The following is an 18,793-nucleotide window of genomic DNA, read 5'->3' on the forward strand; positions in this document are numbered from 1 at the left end:
TGATTTTAAAAAAACTTTCAGTTTTGTTGTTTGTCTTTTCATTTTGTTTATGACATACAGTAATTTTTCATTTTACTTATCAGTCTTTTCCTCTGTGATTTCCTTAGTTGCTTTTAAGCTTAAAAAATCCTTTTCCCATTTGGAGATCAGATAAGTATCCATCTATATTTCTTTCAAGTTATTCTGGTTTAACTATTCCTATTTAACTCTTTAATCTACTTTGGAATAAAAATGATTTTTTTTTTTTTTTATGTAGGGTGACTCTAAACTGAATTTTTTCTCCCAAATAACCAAATTCCCCAAATAGAATTATAAACTTACCTATCCCGTCTCACTAATTTATGGTACTTAATTTACCATATTATGCTTTTCTATATTTTAGTGTCTGTTTCTAGTCCATTTACTTCTATTATAGTAATTGCTCTGATTTTTAGGCAGTACTATGTTGTTCTCACTACTGTGGCTTTCTGCAACCCAGTAACATGGTTAAGAACCCAGCTCTGGAGGTAGTGTGCTTGTACTAAGATCTAATTCTACCACTTACTAGCTATCTAACAGAGAGTTAGTTGTGGCCTTTCCGTGACTCATTTTCTTTACCTGTAAAATGGACACAGTAATATTACTTCCCTCATAAAGTTGTTATGAAGATTAAATCTGTTAACATAATAAAGAGCTTATAACAGTGCTTGGTGCATAGACAGTTCTAAAGAAGGGTTGGCTATTGTTGTAATTATTCTGTGTTAGTAAGGCAAGTTCTTCTAACTCTCATCTCTCAAAATTTTCATCTTTACATTAGATCTGTTTCTTCTTCCAGGCAACCTTTCTTTCCAGACAGAAATAGCTTTCATTATTTTTACTTTTTCTAATTATAAAAGAAATGAATGTTTACTGTTAAAAACTTTTCAGATAATAGCATTCTGCATCCCACTTTGAAGAGTGGCGTCTGGGGTCTTAAATGCTAGCAAGCAGACATCTAAGAAGCATCAATTGGTCTCAACCCCCCTGGATCAAAGGAGAATGAAGAACACCAAGGACACAAGGTGATTACGAACCCAAGAGACAGAAAGGACCACATGAACCAGAGACTACATCATCCTGAGACCAGAAGAACTAGATGGTGCCCAGCTACAATCCATGACTGCCCTGACAGGGAACAAAACAAAGAACCCCTGAGGAAGCCGAAGAGCAGTGGGATGCAGACCCCAAATTCTCATAAGACCAGACTTAATGGTTTTGTTTTGTTTTGTTTTAAGCAGGGTGTATATGGGTTTTTGTGTGAGAGACTGACTTGATTTGTGAACTTTCACTTGATTTGTAAAGCACAATAAAAATTATTAAAAAAAAGAGTTCAGGCTGCCAACCAAAAGGTCAGCAGTTCGAATCCACTAGCCACTCCTTGGAAACCCTATGGAGCAGCTCTACTCTGTCCTATAGGGTCGCTATGAGTTGGAATCGACTCAACAGCACACAACAAGAACAACTATAATGGAGATAGTATCATAAAAAAAAAAAAATTTTTTTTTTTTTGGTACTATATTCATAATGTAGAATTCTCATGGTTTATTTAACTTTCCTCATTAACAGAGATTCAGTTACTTTCCAAATTTGGGCTACCACATTACAAGAAAGCAATGGCAACCTTGTATATAAATGTTTTGTGCACTCATTTAAGTATTTCAATAGGAATTATTCCTAGTATAGAACTTCTGGGTTTAAAAATACACATGCTTTAAATTTTGAGAGGTATTGCCAAAATACTTCCTCAAATAAGTCTTTGTCAAGTTATACTTCCACCAACAGTGTATAGAGCATATATTGCCCTGAACCCTAAAACAAAACAAAAAATCCTTGGTATTATTTGTTTTAAATTTAAGCCAATCTCATTGACAAAAATAACACCCCATTATTTTAATTTAATTTTCCTTTCTCTGATTACAAATGAGTTGGATCTTTTCTCATGTTAATTGGCCGTACATATTTCTTCTTGTGAATTCTATATCATTCACTTTGCCTTTTTTTTTTTCCCTGTAATGTTGGCTGTCTTTTTCTTACTAAATTTTCAGTTCTTTTAAAATTTGTTAAATGTTACAAATATGTTCTCGTTGTCTGCTCAAAAAAAAAAAAATTTTTTTTCAGGTAATACAAAACAGAATTTTTAAATCACCTATAATCACAGCACCCAGGAATAATGTTGTTAACACCTAGCTAGGAAAATGTCCAAATATTAACATTCTTGCTTCTCTTCATCAGTCGTGCAAAACCTCTTATTTTGATAGAGGGAATCCTGAAAGACTGAGGCACAAAATGGGTATCTGTAGCTAAATGTGAAAGAAATAAATACCAGGCAGCTGAGAATTTTGCTGAAGTGATTAAATTTCTGAAAGCTGTAACATGTTTAACTCGCCAGCTTCAATTTCGTTGTTCTCTGCTTCTGGTTTAAAGATCAACTAAAAGTTGTGAAAACAGAAAAGAATGTTCTAAGAAGACAGAATCCCCTCTTTTCTGGCCTGCTGTTTTCCTAGGTAATAATGAGTCACTACAGAATTGTGTCATCCAGAACAATAACTGTGATGCAGAGTTCTCTTCAGTATTAGAAGTAACTGCACTATCTAGAAGGTTTCCAGGAAGAGGTGGCCTCTTCTCATACCCCTGTGCTGTTCCCTAGTCATCCCAGAATCAGTAGCTATGAAGATAAAATGCAGAGAGAGGAGAGGTAGAAAAACCCAACTGCGTCTTTTACTTGCTAGATGCTCTCTGTCCAAGGGATGGAGTCATGTAATAAAACATTAACTGTCCCATGTAAGAGCTAAGAAATCAAAATCTGTTACCTACTTAGAAAGGAGATTTCTCTGCTTCAGTTACCTGTGACTCTTTAAAATATATGTATTTAATATCCATTAATTTCTGTCCCCAAAACTCACAAATGCAACAGGATATTAAATGCAAGTTTTCCTGTTACTCCAGATTGGTAATTAGGGCCCTAACATCCAGATAAAGAGGATGGAGAACAATTGAGCCAGCCACCTCCTTCACGGCTGATTAGGGAACAGGTAATGAATGTCCCCTATGCTCCAAAATATCACTTCAAACCACACCCAGGCAGAAAAGTGGGGAGAAAGAGAAGTTGGGAATCATCAAGGTTCTAACACGGTGGTGGTGGGGGTGAGGAAGGGACTGATGCTGCAGTTTTCCCATCTGCTCCCCCAAGGACGTGCCTCTCACCACTGAAGCAAGTGCTGGGGCTGCCAAGAGAGGTGTTCTAGACGAACTGGAGGAGCTGCCTGCCAGAAGAGAATGCCAGGGTTTCATTTCTAGACTGGACATGTGCACATGCAGTGGCCTTGCCAAGCACTCTCTGTGCCTATTTGACTGAGAGAAAAAAAAGATTTAGAGAAGAGAGGGAACATCTCTGGGGCAACCCACAAGCCTGTGTCTATGGTCCAAGTCAACTGGGAGAAGTAGCCAGGGTTGTGCTATCATGCCAGATTCTATCCAAGAGCACTGACCACTGAACAAGGGGACCACGGCAGCAGGAAGTTGGGGGTATTTGCAAGGATAAGATCTCACTGGAGCTGTATCTCCCATGTCAGAGAGAGTGAAGAGGCCTCAAACGGCCCTCAGAAAGCTCACCTGTGATACCTACCACTCAGAGGGTCTCAGCCTGCACTAACCAGAGAAATGGCAAAACCCTCACACAGAGGAAGGACTAAACCACACTAGTTAATGTGAGAGATTTGTCCTTTCCTCTGCCCTTCCACCCCACCCCAATTCAGCAAAAACGTAAATGATTAAAAGGAGGAGATGCTGCCATAGAGGTAGACCATACCACCTTTTTTTTCTACTTCAGAAATCTTATCTTTAACCTTTTATGTGGAGAGGGATAGTTTTGAATCAAATTGAGATTGAAGCTTGTATAACACTGAGTTGTGTTTTTGTTTTTAATAGAAAAAACTGAACAAAAGATTATAGTATTTGCCCAAGAAAAATGGAAATTTGACAAAATTCATGTAAGTGGGGAAAAAAATTATTACTTTCATGTTGATGCCCTAGGCAAGTTCAGGCTATTCAGTAAACCCATTAATCAAAGTAAACAAAATAATATGATGTTGTGATTAAGAATAGAAGGGCTCCTCTAATGTGGTCACAAGTGAAAAGTGAAGGAGTAGGACACTAAATACACATTCCAGGTTATATTCTCAAATAATAATTAGGAGACTCTGAATCAAAGAGCAAACTATACTGATTAATGTGGCTGGCACACAGCATGGCAGATTTACAGTACATTATAGGAACAGATATACTACCCATCTGTCAGTTTGTTGTACTGTGGTGGCTTGCATATTGCATGTGATGCTGGAAGCTATGCCACCGGTATTTCAAATACCAGCAGGATGACCCATGGTAGATAGATTCCAGATGAGCTTCCAGGCTAAGATAGACTAGGAAGAAAGGCCTGGTGATCCTTATGGATCACAACAGAATACTGTCTGATCATAAAGATCAGGAACATTTAGTTCAGACAACACTTAGTTCTGTTATATATAAGTTTGCCATGAGTTGGAACCAACTTGATGACAACCAGCAACACAGCATAGGAATAGAAATAGGAGTTTTTGAATTAGAAATACCTGGACTCAAACCCTGACTCTTCCAGTTGCTACCTCTGTGACCTCTGAATCTCTGTAGAAAATGGGCACAATAATGCCTTTTAACAGGGTTATCCTAAGTATTAATGATGAAATGTGACAAGTATAAAACCTAGCAGATGATAGAAAAAAAAAAAAATGGTAGCTACAGTTATCAGCATTTTTGTCTTCATCATTTACTTATCATTAACATTTACTATTATGGATAGTTCAACCATTTCAGGAGGTAGCATGCGGTCAAGAACTGATATCACCGAAGGAAGAAATCCAAGCTGCACGTAAGGCATTGGTGAAAAACAAGGCTCCAGAAATTGACAGAATATCAATTGTGACGCTTCAACAAACAGATGCAATGCTGGAAGTGTTCACTCATTTATGCAAGAAATTTGGAAGACAGCTACCTGGACAACTGACTGAAAGAGATCCATATTGGTGCCCATTCCGAGGAAGAATGATCACCAGAATGTGGAAATTATTGAACAATATCATTAATATCAGATGGAAGCAAAATTTTGCTGAAGATAATTCAAAAACAGCCACAGCAATTCAAAGACAGGGAACTGCCAGAAATTCAAGCTGTATTCAGAAGAGGACGTGGAACAAGGAATATCATTGCTGACATCAGATGAATCTTGGCTGAAAGTAAGAAAGATGTTTCGCCATGTTTTATTAACTGCACAAAGGCATCCAACTGTGTGGGTCATAACAAATTATGGATAAAATTCTGAAGAATGGGAATTCCAGAACACTTAATTGTGCTCATGCTAAACTGGTACATAGACCAAGAGGCAGTCATTCGAATAGAACAAGTCATATCCTTTCACCATACTTATCAGTCTGCATGCTGGGCAAATAATCGGAGAAACTGGACTACATATATGAAAAGAACGAGGCATCAGAATTAGAGGAAGGCTCATTAACAACCCGTGATATGCAGATAGCACAACCTTGCTTACTGAAAGTGAAGAGGACTTGAAGCACTGATGACAATCAAAGACTACAGCCTTCAGTATGGATTAAACCTCAACATAAAGAAAACAAAAATCCTCACGACTGGACCAATAAGCAACATCATGATAAATGGAGAAAATATTGAAGTTGTCAAGGACTTCATTTTACTTGGATCCACAGTCAAGGCCACAGAAGCAGCAGTCAAGAAATCAAAGGACATATTGCATTGGGGAAATCTGCTGTAAAAGGCCTCTTTAAAATGCTGAAAAGCAAACACGTCACTTTTAGGACTACAGTGTGTCTGATTCAAGCCATGGTATTTTCAATCACCTTATAAGCATGGGAAAACTGGACAAGGAAGAAGAAAGATGGAAGAAGAATAGATGCATTTGAATTATGGTGTTGATGAAGAATGTTGAATATACCATGGATTGCCAGAAGAATCCACAAATCTGTCTTGGAAGATGTACAACCAGAATGCTCCTTTGAAGCAAGGATGGCGAGACTTCGTCTCACCATCCGTTGTACAGGTATCAGGAGGAACCAGTCCCTGGAGAAGGATATCGTGCGTAAAGTAGAGGAAGACCCTCAATGAGACGAATTGACACAGTGGCTGCAAAAATGGGCCCAAACATATCTCTTATTATGAGGATGGCATAGGACTGGGTGATGTTTCATTCTGTTATACATAAGGTCTGCAGGAGTCAGAATCAACAGTACAGCACCTAACAGCGATGATTTACTGAGAAGTCACCAGTAACATTGAGAGAGATAAGTAGCAGCACTGGTAAAAACATACTTTAACTGAGATTTTGGACTACGGAAAAAAACACAAAAAACTATAATACAGGGGAAAGAAAATTCCTCCAGCATTTGGTGATGACTAGATACCCTAGTTTAGGAACTACTCTCCAAGTCAGTATAAAATAAAGTGCTGGATTTACCCCACCACACATGCCTTATCACAATAATTCAGGAGTAGAAAGACACGTAGAGATGACATTAAGCCTTGAAGTGGCTAAATGCTTTGTCCAGGGACAGTTTAATCACACCCTCACCCTCACCTGTCCTTCATGTCCCCCTTCTATTAACTTGTTAGCTGTTTCAGTCATCTCAAACATTTAAGTGCCACCAAACTTCATCTTTCCTTCTTAAGATATCTCTACTGTTTACTCTTGGTGCTTCATCTAGCAGATAGTATTTGGCATCAGCCACGTGCCAACCAGCGAGCCAGCCAGCCAATTCAGTACAAAGTGGCATTGTGCTGAATAGCCATATAAGTATTTGATTTAATTAGAGTTTATTTGATTTGTGATCCTGTTCACTTCCTCTCTTTTGACCATTTTTTCTGCTCATTCGTTACTCTTTCCACACCAGCTGGGTGGCAGATATGAACAAATGGCAGAATTTGGTCCTTTTCACTGTGATCTTTTTTAGAAATTCTGATAATGTTTTCCTGAGGGAAATTAAACTGTTGATTTAGATACTATTTGGGGGTCAATTATGATTCCCTGTGCCATCTGGGTTGTTCATTTCCACTGCTGAGAGAAGTTATCCCCCACTCTCATGTTTATTCATCTTCCTGTCTAGGATCTGCCTTGAGACACTGGCCCAGAATGTCAAAGATCTAAGAACTAGCCTCCTACTTGACCACGCCTTGGTTCTGTCTGCCCTGAAACATTTCCCTGGCCACAGAGGGCTTATCACTACACTGTCCTTCTTTTCCCACCCCAAGAGTTAACACTTACTGCTTGCATTTTTTCTTTAAATTCCATAAGGTGACAATATCCTTTTTAAAAGAGAAGGCATTGTCCTCATCTGGTCCCTGAGGACTCTACACATGCTTGCCTTCCTTGGAAAGCATCTGTCTAGCCTCACCCAGCTGGTCCTGCAGCACCAAGATGGTAACATGGAGACACCCAAGACCATGAGCATACATGGGAGGCTGGAAGGCCTGGATACTTAGCCCTGCTGAGGAGGAGGAGGCAGGGCTCAAAAGCTCCTTGCCCAAAGATACAGGGGATTCAAACCCAGGTCTGTGTGACTCAGACACTGCCTCATCATCTCAGCTACCCTGAGTCTCTTCCCAAGCCTGTCTCCTGGTGCCTTCTGCACTGACAATCCTCTCATAAGAGAAACATTTTTGTTCCTGTGGAAAACAAGCAGGAGAAATCCCCAAATATTGCTTAAAAGGAAAACCCTCCAACACCACATCTTTTAAAATATAAAGATTCCTAGGGATCCTCCCCTCTAGACTTACTGAATCTGAATCACTGGAGGGAAGACCCAATGATATATATCTTTTATACTCCCAAAATATGTATATTTATATATTTTGAGGAGTATAAAATATATATTTCATGTAAACAAAAATTTATATTTCTATTTAATATTATATGTTATACATATGGGAGCCCTGGTGGTTCAGTGATTAAGCTCTCGGCTACTAACCAAAAGGTCAGCAGTTCAAATCTAGCAGCCACTCCTTGGAAACACTATGGATTCGACTTGATGGCAAAGGGTTTTTATCATACACACATATTTTAAAAGTCTGAGAACCCCATGATAGAAAAATATGAAAACAGATAGTGGTGATCATCGCACAACGTGGACGTCATTAATGTCTCTAAATTGTACATGTAAAAATGTTGAAATGGCAAATGTCTTGTTATATATATTTTTACCACAATAAAAAAATGCTAAAAATGTTTGAGACACGCTACCCTGAGCCTTTATTCTTAGACACCAAAAGTGTACTTTAAGAAGGGCTTCCTGACTAGACAGCTACTAACAGCAAATGCAGTGATCGGACTTGAGTCGGGGAGCACTACATAGGTGACGAGAACAGACCTCCCTAAGATTATAAAGTTTGGCTTAAGATTTAGAAGACTATGTTTGAAGAAAATATTTCATGTTGTGTTTTTGTATGTCATACGTGTGCATTATTTAACCTTCTTTGTTACAATTAAAGAATTCAGTCCAAAAAAAAGAAAGGCTCCCTGGACACAATGTCCTGACCCCTGGTGGTCCATCCCAAAAGTGTGACTCTGACATGATGGGAATTTGAGGGAATGCTTTGTGATACACTCAAAGTTCACCTACTTATTTGATTAAGTTTCGGCTGCCTTTTGGCTGAACTCTGATTACCTTATGCAGATTTACCTAACACAAGGCACAGAAAAGCTGCTAGTAGGCTGACCTTCCTGTAGCAGCTACAAAAAGAAACAAACCATTCAATCAATAAATGTTTACCAGTTATCTATTCTTTGCAGATGACACAGGCCTGAAAGGAGAGGGTTCCTGTCCTCAGAAAGGCTAGTGTGGATACAGATAATAAAATAATCAATTAGTTGTCACATATAGACACACACACAATTCAGTTTCAAGGCCTTCCTTACCATGTGTTCATCATTAGAATATCATACTTGAGTTCTAGTGCTTAGCCATTTTCAACTTGGCCTCTCACCAGCTCCCTCCTTTCTTTTTCTAAAGAAAAATCTTAAACTTTTCAGGCCAGTCTCTTGTCCCAATTCTTTCTCCTTACAATGAGGTCACACTCCTGCATTTATTTATTGGACATTTTTGGCTGTACTTATTGGATATCGTCGAGATGTAACAAACTAAACATTTATTTTGGCGGATTATAATCCCACCAGCAAATCTAATGAACATGTGATAAAAGAAAAAATACAAGACACTTAGTAACAACAACAACAGAGACCTAGTAACAACAAGTAGAAGTCCAAAATATTTAGAAAATGAAACCAATATGAGCCAAGCAGCTTACTCATTAAACATTGGATAAAGAACTCTTAACAAGGATTTTCTCACTATTTTATTTATCTTAAAATATAAGACTTTACTGAAACTTGTTCACTCTCCCTCATCAAAGAAAGTAACCCATAATGAGACTCTGTCGGCACATTTCAAACTCACCGTGTTTAACTTACCATAGAACTTCAGCTGGCAAACCTCAGTCGGTGATTCCTCCCTGTCTCCAAGCCAGAGCATATGAGGTCTCGTCCACTCTGCTCTAAATGAATTTACAGGCTCCTGCAATGCAACAGGACACTAACATACTGAAAAGAAAACACACTTCTGCCCTGATTTATACTGGCCATCTCGTCCTCCCTGAAGCACACCCACATCTGTTTATTACAGGATATGGACAACTGCCTAGTATCAAGTTCCTTACACACCAAGAGAGAAACAACAACAAAAATTCGGTGATACTTATGTGATTCTCAAGCCCCATATAAACGGAAAGTCAGGGTTCTTTATTCTATAATGCATCAAGTGGAGAAAGAAACCAGTTCTTACCTGGCGTCACTGCCGTATCAATGTTTCACGGGTGGCTCTTTTAGGGACTGTAATCGTTTTGAGTTTCAAACAGTGCTTGCTATCATCCAGCTACAAATTTTACTTCATTTGCTTTTATTTTCCAGGTACTAAGGGATATAATTTAATTATAAGGAAGTGCCTTTCTCTAATTTTTTTTTTTTTTTTTTTTTAAAACAAATCTTAAAGCCCACTTTTGGTTAATTCCACACTGTTCCAGGACAGCTGGATTTACCTAAGCTTTTTTTTTTTTTTTTTGAAGCAGAAAATACATTGTTTGTGTGGTCTATCTTTTTAACAGAAAGCCACATTAGTTTTCACCCACATGACACTACAGTCCTAGAAACAATTTACAGAGAGAGCAAATTGGCCACATGTATAGTAACTAATATGCGAATATGCATCATGGAAAATTTTCTACACACACAGAAAATCTCATGGTTTGGTTTGGAAAACAAACCACTTCAACATTGTTCCTGCCTTGAAGGCAAGATCTGCCAACTAGTCATTCTAGTTATTCTGAACCTGTAACCAGCATTGCCTGTATTGCTTTGAGGTGCTCACTATACGTAATTAATTTAAACTAACCTGTTCTAACCTTAAAAAGACAAAACTTTTTCCTTCAATTTTCTCAGAAAGGACAGCCATCTTTAATAGAAAACGCTGCTTTTGTTTTCCAAATCACATTTGGGCTGTGTAATTATTGAGCTCCTAAAAACAAAAGCAAAATTTTAATAGTAACCAATACATTGGTAAGCATTGCAGTCTTGACCAACTACAACGAAACCTGTGAGAGGCAGAACTCGACAGGGACTGCCTTGTTTTCCTGGGTCTTGAAAGTTTCCTGCCTTTGACAGGATGCAGTCTTACCACTTTTCTCTCTCTCTCTTTTTAATGGAAAATATTTGGGTTTTTCTTCTCTGACAGGTTTCTGCCCTACAGAGGTTCAGGCTTTCGCAGGTTTTAGTGTATATGTGAGATGGAAGTCTTTTATACGCCATTGTCAAATATAAAAAACGTCATGGGGAAAGAACTCATAATAGCTGAAAACTTCACACCTATAAAAGAAGCCTGGCTTGTCTTATTGGTTCCTTCTAACAGAACTATAGTGTTTTTCCGCCCACAGTCAAGGTTTTGCAGGATTTGTACAAAACTATATAGAATTCAGAAGCCAGCTACTCTGGCACATATGCCAGGTCACCTCTATGACACTATCACCCCTTCAGAATCAAGACTTCATATGTCCTCACACACCGGCCCGTCTGTCCCAATAGCTTCCTCCATAGTTAAGAACCTGTATCTTTCTTTACACCAGTCACTCTGAGAGTCATAAGGACCAGCTCAGAACTCCATTTCCAAATCCTGAGTCTCCTCAGAGGCCTTAAAGAAATTTCCCGAGATTTGCCCTGTCCCTACCTCTCCTGCGGTGCTGGGGCTGGCTGGAGGAAAGCAGTAAAGGCCGTGAGGCTGCCCTGTGGGAGATGCCGGCCCAGCATGCAGCTGGGGGAGGGCACAGGGCGGTCAGCAGGAGGAAGAGAAGGAGGAATAATTTGTGTGCCACGATAAACATGGTACGGTGCCAACAAAAATATCATTCTTGTTTCCCCAAGAAGTTCAAAGTGCTTTGTAAACATTAACTCATGAGACCAAGCAGTCACAGAGCAATTATTAATTTATTACACCCTTATTTTTTTTTTCTTAAGATAGCTACTGCAAGCAATGTCTCTAGGGAAGGGAGCTTATTCACTGCTTAGATATTTCGCAAATACTTACTAGGCACCTGATATGTGCTAGGCACTGGACACAGAGGAGCAAGCATGGAGCTCTCACTCTAGCTGGTCCATTCTCTTTTGCTGCCACGGTCAGTGCAGTAAACACCTGCCACACTCCTTTCTGCACTTTTTACATTTCATTTTTGCCCAAATTATTTAATGGAATGTGCTCCATTCTTCAGAATGCCCATAATGTGCTAAGTGCTGAGCAAACACACAAAGGACATTTGTTTCAGTTACCTGTAAATCTTATTATGATTTTAGGGACTGGAGAATATCAATTCAAAGTGCTTTCTTCTAAGAGACCATAAATAAAGTATTACTGTGAGCCATCCTGGTCTCTTTTAATGTTTGTGCAATTGCAATAGGGGAACAAGGAGAGTTAAGATCAGTAATACCATGCCAAGCAGTTTATATAAATAATCTGCATTTTTTGAAGTGATTAATCCGATGAGCAATCATGTTTGGAACACAGAAAGTCTTTGCCCGTGGGTCTGATTCTGGACTCTTTTTGATTTGATGTGACAAAATAACAGGTTGAATAGGGAGATTTACACCACATCTAAATCCTTCTCCTTAGGCAACAGAATCCAGATATTTTAGTGTATGGTTATCTAAGACTAACTGGACAAAAGAGCTAGTGGCTGCTTTTTAAAAATGCATGGATTTCTAATGAATCAGAAGGTATTCTAGCTGTTGTCTCTTCAAGGTGCCAGGTAAGGATTTTAGTGTCTCCAGGGAGTCACTAACCTGCCTCAGACAGTGTTTTTGGACTAAACTGAGAGGCTGTTGCAGTTCTCACTTAGAAACTTTTGAATATTTTAAAAGTGTTGAGAAATTATAACCCCGCTTAAAACCCAATTCCCTTCCTTAATAAGCACGTACCTGAATAAAAAGAACATAATATAGATGTGTCATGGATTGAATTGTGTCCCCCAAAATTATGTGTATCAATTTGGCTAGGCGATGACTGTAGGTATTGTGTGATTGTCCATCATTTTGTCATCTGATGTGATTTTCCAATGTGTTGTAAATCCTGTCTCTATGATGTTGATGAGACAGGATTAGTGGTAGTTATGTTAATAAGGCAGGACTGTGTGGACTGTGTGTTGAGCCAGTCTCTTTTGAGATTTAAAAGAGCAAAGCAAGCAGAGAGGCATGGGGACCTCATACCACCAAGAAACAAGAGCCAGGAGAATGGCACGTCCTTTGGACCCGGGGTCCCTGTGATGAGAAGCTCCTTGACCAGAGGAAAATTGATGGCAAGGATCTTCCTCCAGAGCTGACAGAGAGAGAAAGCCTTCCCCTGGAGCTGACACCCTGAATTTGGATTTGTAGATTACTAGAATTTGAGAGAATAAATTTCTGTTTGTTAAAGCCATCCACTTGTGGTACTTCTAGTACACCAGCACTAGAGAACCACGACAAGGTGTAATATTGATTTTCATTCAAGTGTATCGGTTAACACATATACCCAATGAAATTCAAATTCCATATGTTAGCAGTTAAACAGGTTTCTCGTTTGGCCCCAAACTACCATTCTAGCCTCAGCTTCACCCTCCTTATATTCTAGACATAGCACATATATTTGTAATAACATCTTGCTTATCTGCTTCCCTCTGCCTTGAAGCCTACTCTCCCCAACCCTCACACACACTGACTCACTCACTTTGTCCAACTGAAAAACTCTTTGTTCTCAAAATCAGATGACTCCTCCCCCTGTTTCTATATCACGAGCTTATCACATTGTATTTATTTATTTATATACATATCTAGCTAAAGCCTGAATACTTTATGTACAGAAATCATCTTATTCCTTTGTGTTTTCACCAACTAGTATTAAATCTTTGTTGAATTGAATTTTCTACATCAATATAGCACTTAGTGAGGCTGATAAAATGATCAATCACACATACTCTTGGGTTTACTCTTCAGCTAGAAGTGCAAATAGGATTTTTTAAAAAAACCTTTTATTAAACAGAGCTGCTAATGAAGAGGATAAAATCAAATAAATTATTAAGTTAAAAACAGATCCATTATTTTCAGTGAAAGAGCTAGTATATTAATATCAAGGAGCCCTGGTGGCACGGTGGTTAAAGTGCCTGGGCGCTAACTGAAAGCGAACCTTCCAATCGCTCCACAGGAGAAAGATATGGCAGTCTGCTTCTGTAAAGATTTACAGCCTTGGAAACCCTATGGGGCAGTTCTACTCTATCCTGTAGGATTGCTATGAGTCAGGATCAAGCTGACGGCAGTGGGTTTGCTTTAGTTTGAGGTTAATATCAGCATCACTATCCTTGAGCTTTTCACCCCTTAGATGGCACCACTTAAGAGCTAGAACCATCTTCTATTCCAGCTATAATAACAGCACTGAACAGAAAACAGTGTGCCTAGTGGGCACTCAGAAAGAGCTAACCACCAACGGCAATGGCAGCACTAGCTGAAACTACCTATTTCTGGTTTCAAATTAGACAGGAGGAAGAAAGAAGAAAGGGATATGGAAACACACAGAACAAAAGACAAAAAGAGAAAAGGAAAGGAAAAATTGGATTGCTGTAAAAGACTGTCCATAGAATTAATTTTTTGCCATTTTTCTCTTTATGAAAGTGAGAAATACAGACATTCTTATAGGTTGTACAAAACACAGTGATAGCCAAAGATAAATACTACTTAGTAAAAAAAAGTTGTTTTGTCTCCAGAGCACCTTACAAAATTTATTTTAAGGGCCCCTGCCCTCCTTCATTATGTTTGGGAAGGTTCCTTTCATTTCCTAGATTTGAAACATTCATACCTGTCTTCTAATTTTACCCAAAATAAATTTCAAAGAATCAATGTTGTTAACGTAGAATGCTCTGTTCTCCTGTGTAAACTTGACTAAGCACATATGTTTAAAAAATCTCACACTTTAGGTTACTGGGTTAGGGGACACAGTAAAGCGCTTTCACATATGTTACTAGCTCATTTGATCCTCAAAACAACCTTTTAAAGTGGGTAGGGCATGTTTTACAGGGTCCTGGTGGTGCAGTGGCTAAACAGTTGGCTCACTGAAAGGTTGAAGGGTCATGCCCACCTGGTGCTCCACAGAAGAAAAATGTGGCAATCTGCTTCCATACAGATTTCAGCATTGGAAACCCTATAGAGCAGTTCTACTCTGTCTTACAGACTCGCTTTTAGTCTAATTTGATGTGACAATACACAACAACAACAGGGCATCTTTTCACAGATGAAGTGACCAAGGCTCGGAGAGGCTCTGTATCTTGTAGAATTAGGGTATGAAACCAAGAAGTCTGATAATACTCCTAAGGTTCTTCCTATCACATAATACTATGTGAATACTTTTAAAATTATTGGATCTGCAACTTTTATTATTTACATTTCTGTAAGAATGCTAGCACTGTACATTTTGCAGCCTGTTTATTGAGGAAAGGCTAAGTATATGATACACGATGATTTTTTCCTTGGATACTGGGAAATCTGCTAATAATCCCTACTTCTTTTAAGGGATGCATTCCCTGATTAATTAGATCTCATCAACATGCAAGCAAATATTTATTTTCAGATAAAACAAAAAACTTTCAGCCTTATTTAGTTCTTCAGCAGGCAACGCACATTCATTTGTCCTGACATATCCAGCAGGGGGCAGGATGCTCCCACTAACTGCCAGCTAGCTGGCGTCACCAGCCAAACCAGGGTTTCTGTGTTCCTGGCTGTGACACAATCACCATTTTCTAACTTGAGTCTGAATGGGGATGCAGATTTGAGCTGAGAATAGGGGCTGTGGAATGTGTTCCTGGAAATATCAGGAAAAGTTTTGCTTTAGAGATGGCCCACATTTTGTTTGAGCCTTGCTGTTTAAGATACCTAGAAACTAGCCAGTTCTACTTATCTTCCTGGAATATCTTGCTAAGGAAGCTACAGTGGGGAATCAATTTGAGACATACCATGATAATTTCTGTTTCTGACTTTATACCATCTCAGATCTCAGCTTGGTCACTACACTGACATGCCTTATCTGGGGACCCCACTTCAGCCCATCCTGCACCTCCTACCTGTTTTCTTGAAAACTCCTAATGGGGGGCCCTGGGTAGTGCAAACAGTTAAAATACTTGGTTGCTAACCCGAAGATTGACAGTCAACCCAGAGGTACCTCAGAAGAAAGGCCTGGAGGTCTACTTCCGAAAAATCAGCCATTGAAAACCCTATGGTACAATAAAAATTAAAAAGAAAACCCTATGGTGCACAGTTCTACTCTAACACGCATGGGGTCCCCATGAGTCAAAATCGACTTGACGGCAAATGGTTGGTTTGTCACCATGGCACAAAGCCCACTGACAGGCAATAATGACCCTGTGCCCACTAATTCAAATCCCCTCTCTTTCCAGTCCTGAAACAAGGGCCACTTCTTCCAGGAAGTTTGTGGAGATCCCAGGCCCTGCGATCATCATTAAGAAATGTTCACCAAGTGAACTACCAGGTGAAGATTTGTACAAGGCTTTGGGTTTAAAAATATACAGCCGGGTCCCTGGTTTGGGTGACCTTTTCTTCTTGCCTAGGGCTACCAGGCAGCAGTGTGAAAAAATACAAAATGAGAAGTGAGGACAAATGGCAGTTCAAACCCACCCAGCAGCTCTGTGGGAGAAAGACCTGGCAATTTGCTCCTGGAAAGATTACAGCCAAGAAAACCCTATGAGGCAGTTCTGCTGTCACATGGGGTCACTATAAGTGGAAATCAATTCAACAGTACCCAGCCAGGACAAAAGCACAGCTCATAGGAGAGATCAATACCTCTGCAGGTGGCTGAACGAGTGTAGCAATCTTCTGGTGTTTTCAAACTACAGCTTAGAAGTTTGTTGTTGAGCCCACAAAATCTCCTAGGGCAGGGTGGCAGTGTGGCGAGGAATGGTTGATTAGACAGGTTCTGTATCATCCTCCACCCCACTCCCCTTCCTTTACTTCCCCCCAACCGGATGAGAAAAATTCTATTTTTACCCATATTTGTTTTGCATACCTCTGGGTATGGCAGTGGGTTTGGGTTTGGGTACTGTATAAAGATTTCCTTTAAAGAAATCAAACAATCTACCTGTCAATAATAACAACATAACAAAACAAATTTTAACAGTAGTGTGAAAATCAAAGGCCTTTCCTTGCTCTTGATAAAACCAATGCTGGAGATGAAGACAGATCTGCTGTAGGCTGCAGACTGGGAGATGAGGGAACTGAGACTTGAATCCTTATCTCTAACCGCTAAAGCTGAAGACTCTCCTCTTTCCTCTAAAAGACAGGGTTTGCATTGAGCCTGAACTCCATCCACTCAAACCCATTGCCGTTGAGTCGATTCTGACTCATAGCGATCCTATAGGACAGAGTAGAACTGCCCCATTAGGGTTTCCGAGGCTGTAAATCTTCACAGAAGCAGACTGCCACATCTTTCTCTCATGGAGCAGCTGGTGATCGAACCTCCGACCTGTCGGTTAGCAGCTGGGTGCTTTAACCACTGTGCCACCAGGGCTCCTTTTTGAACCTGAAGGGGAGGCATTAAATAAAGAGATAAAGCCCTCAGTCACCTGTGGACAGAAGATTTCAAACTACGGAACTGCCTGGAGCAAAGGTGAGAAGCAAAAAAATGTGTTTGCATGGGCGTGGCCAGCAAAAGAAGATAAGGTTATGTTTTCAACAACCTTTATTGAACACTAACTATGTGTAAGGCAATGTGCTGAGCACTGGGACACAACAGTGACCAAGATAGGTGGGGCACCTAAAACCAAAAATACCCCTGAAGTCTTCTTAAAACCACACAATAGTTTAGCTTAACTAGTAAAAATGTTTGCCTTGAGCACTATGCTCTTCTAAGAACTATCTATACAGGATCAGATTGACAATAGCAACTTGAAAGATTAAATAAGAACCTGAAGGGGCAATGAGTTTACATTAATTTTTTTTTTTTTTTTAACAGCTTAGAATAGGAGGATGAGAATGGTTGCATAACTCAAAGAATGTAATCAGTGATCATGTCACTAAATGGTACATGTACAAACTGCTGAACCGGTGTCTGTTTTGCTGTGTATGTTCTGAACAACAACAAAATAAAAAAAAAAAATTGTTAAAAAATAAAAAGTTATATGGGGCACCTATTTGTGTTCATGGAGCTCACTCTGGTGGAGAAGACAGGCATACAATTATAATTTGGTAATGTGACATTGGAGAAATGCAGGCTGCTACAGAAGCATTCTTAAACTCTATGACCAGGACCATTTTCCAGGTAATTCATTTTCACCATATATCTTTAAGTAATTACTAGAGAAATCACTTGTCCGAATAGCATAATAGCATAAAGCCTACCCTGGCTCTCCTGAGGCCTTTCTCCTCCAGTACAGGAGCTGATCCAGGATCCCATGTTGCATTTAATTGCCATGTCTCCTCAGTCTTCTCCAATCTGGGACGGTTCCTTCATCTTTTTCTTTTTTGTCTCTTACGGCCTTGGCACTTTTGAAGAATACTGAAGAGTTGTTTTGTAGAACGCCTCCCAATTTGCGTTTGATGGTTACTCATGATTAGATGTAAGCTATACACTTGGAGCAAGAATACTACAGAAAGGACGTTGTGACTTCTCAGAATGTATCGTATCAGGAAGTACATAATGTCAATGTGTCATATCATTGGTGATGTTAACTTTCAACACTTGGTTGATTGATATTTGCCAAGTTTCTCCACTGTAAATTTACTATTTTCCCTTTGGAAGTAACTAGTATCTTGTGTTGAGATATTTTGAGATTATGCAAATACCTTTTTTCTAATTATATTTTTGCTCGTAAAGTTTAGCAGCCACTGATGAGTCTTCCCCAAAGCAATTATTACTGTGGTGTTTGCCAAATGGTGGTTTTGTATTTCCATCATTCCTTCTTAATTTATTAATTGGAATTTTACTGTAAGGAAGAGCTGTCCTTTCACCATTTGACTATTTATATCCACATTATTCTTATTATTATTATGTAGGTTATAATCCAATACTATCAGTATTTTGTTGCTCGTATTTTCCCAGCTTTGGCCATTGAGAGCTCCTTCAGATTGGTTTTTAGCTCTTATGAT

At 39.2% G+C, this 18,793-nt stretch overlaps 1 protein-coding gene across 3 annotated transcripts in view; it reads right to left on the reverse strand.

Moving 5' to 3' along the window:
• CYTIP (cytohesin 1 interacting protein) overlaps positions 1–11,425 on the reverse strand; it is a 75,629-nt gene extending 64,204 nt beyond the window's left edge. Inside the window, exons 1-3 of one of the 3 annotated variants that reach the window (XM_049887273.1) lie at positions 11,352–11,422; positions 9,918–10,045; positions 9,548–9,650 (exon numbers count right to left, since the gene is read on the reverse strand). In XM_049887273.1, the coding sequence (XP_049743230.1) occupies positions 9,548–9,550 (3 nt within the window). In that variant the 5' untranslated portion in view covers positions 9,551–9,650; positions 9,918–10,045; positions 11,352–11,422. Of the gene's footprint in view, positions 1–9,547; positions 9,839–9,917; positions 10,046–11,351 lie in introns of those variants that run through there. The other 2 variants (XM_049887275.1, XM_049887274.1) reach the window with 2 other exon arrangements.
• Between the last annotated feature and the right edge of the window lie 7,368 nt (positions 11,426–18,793).

This window comes from Elephas maximus, chromosome 6, assembly GCF_024166365.1.
Source record: "Elephas maximus indicus isolate mEleMax1 chromosome 6, mEleMax1 primary haplotype, whole genome shotgun sequence".
NCBI lineage: Eukaryota > Metazoa > Chordata > Mammalia > Proboscidea > Elephantidae > Elephas > Elephas maximus.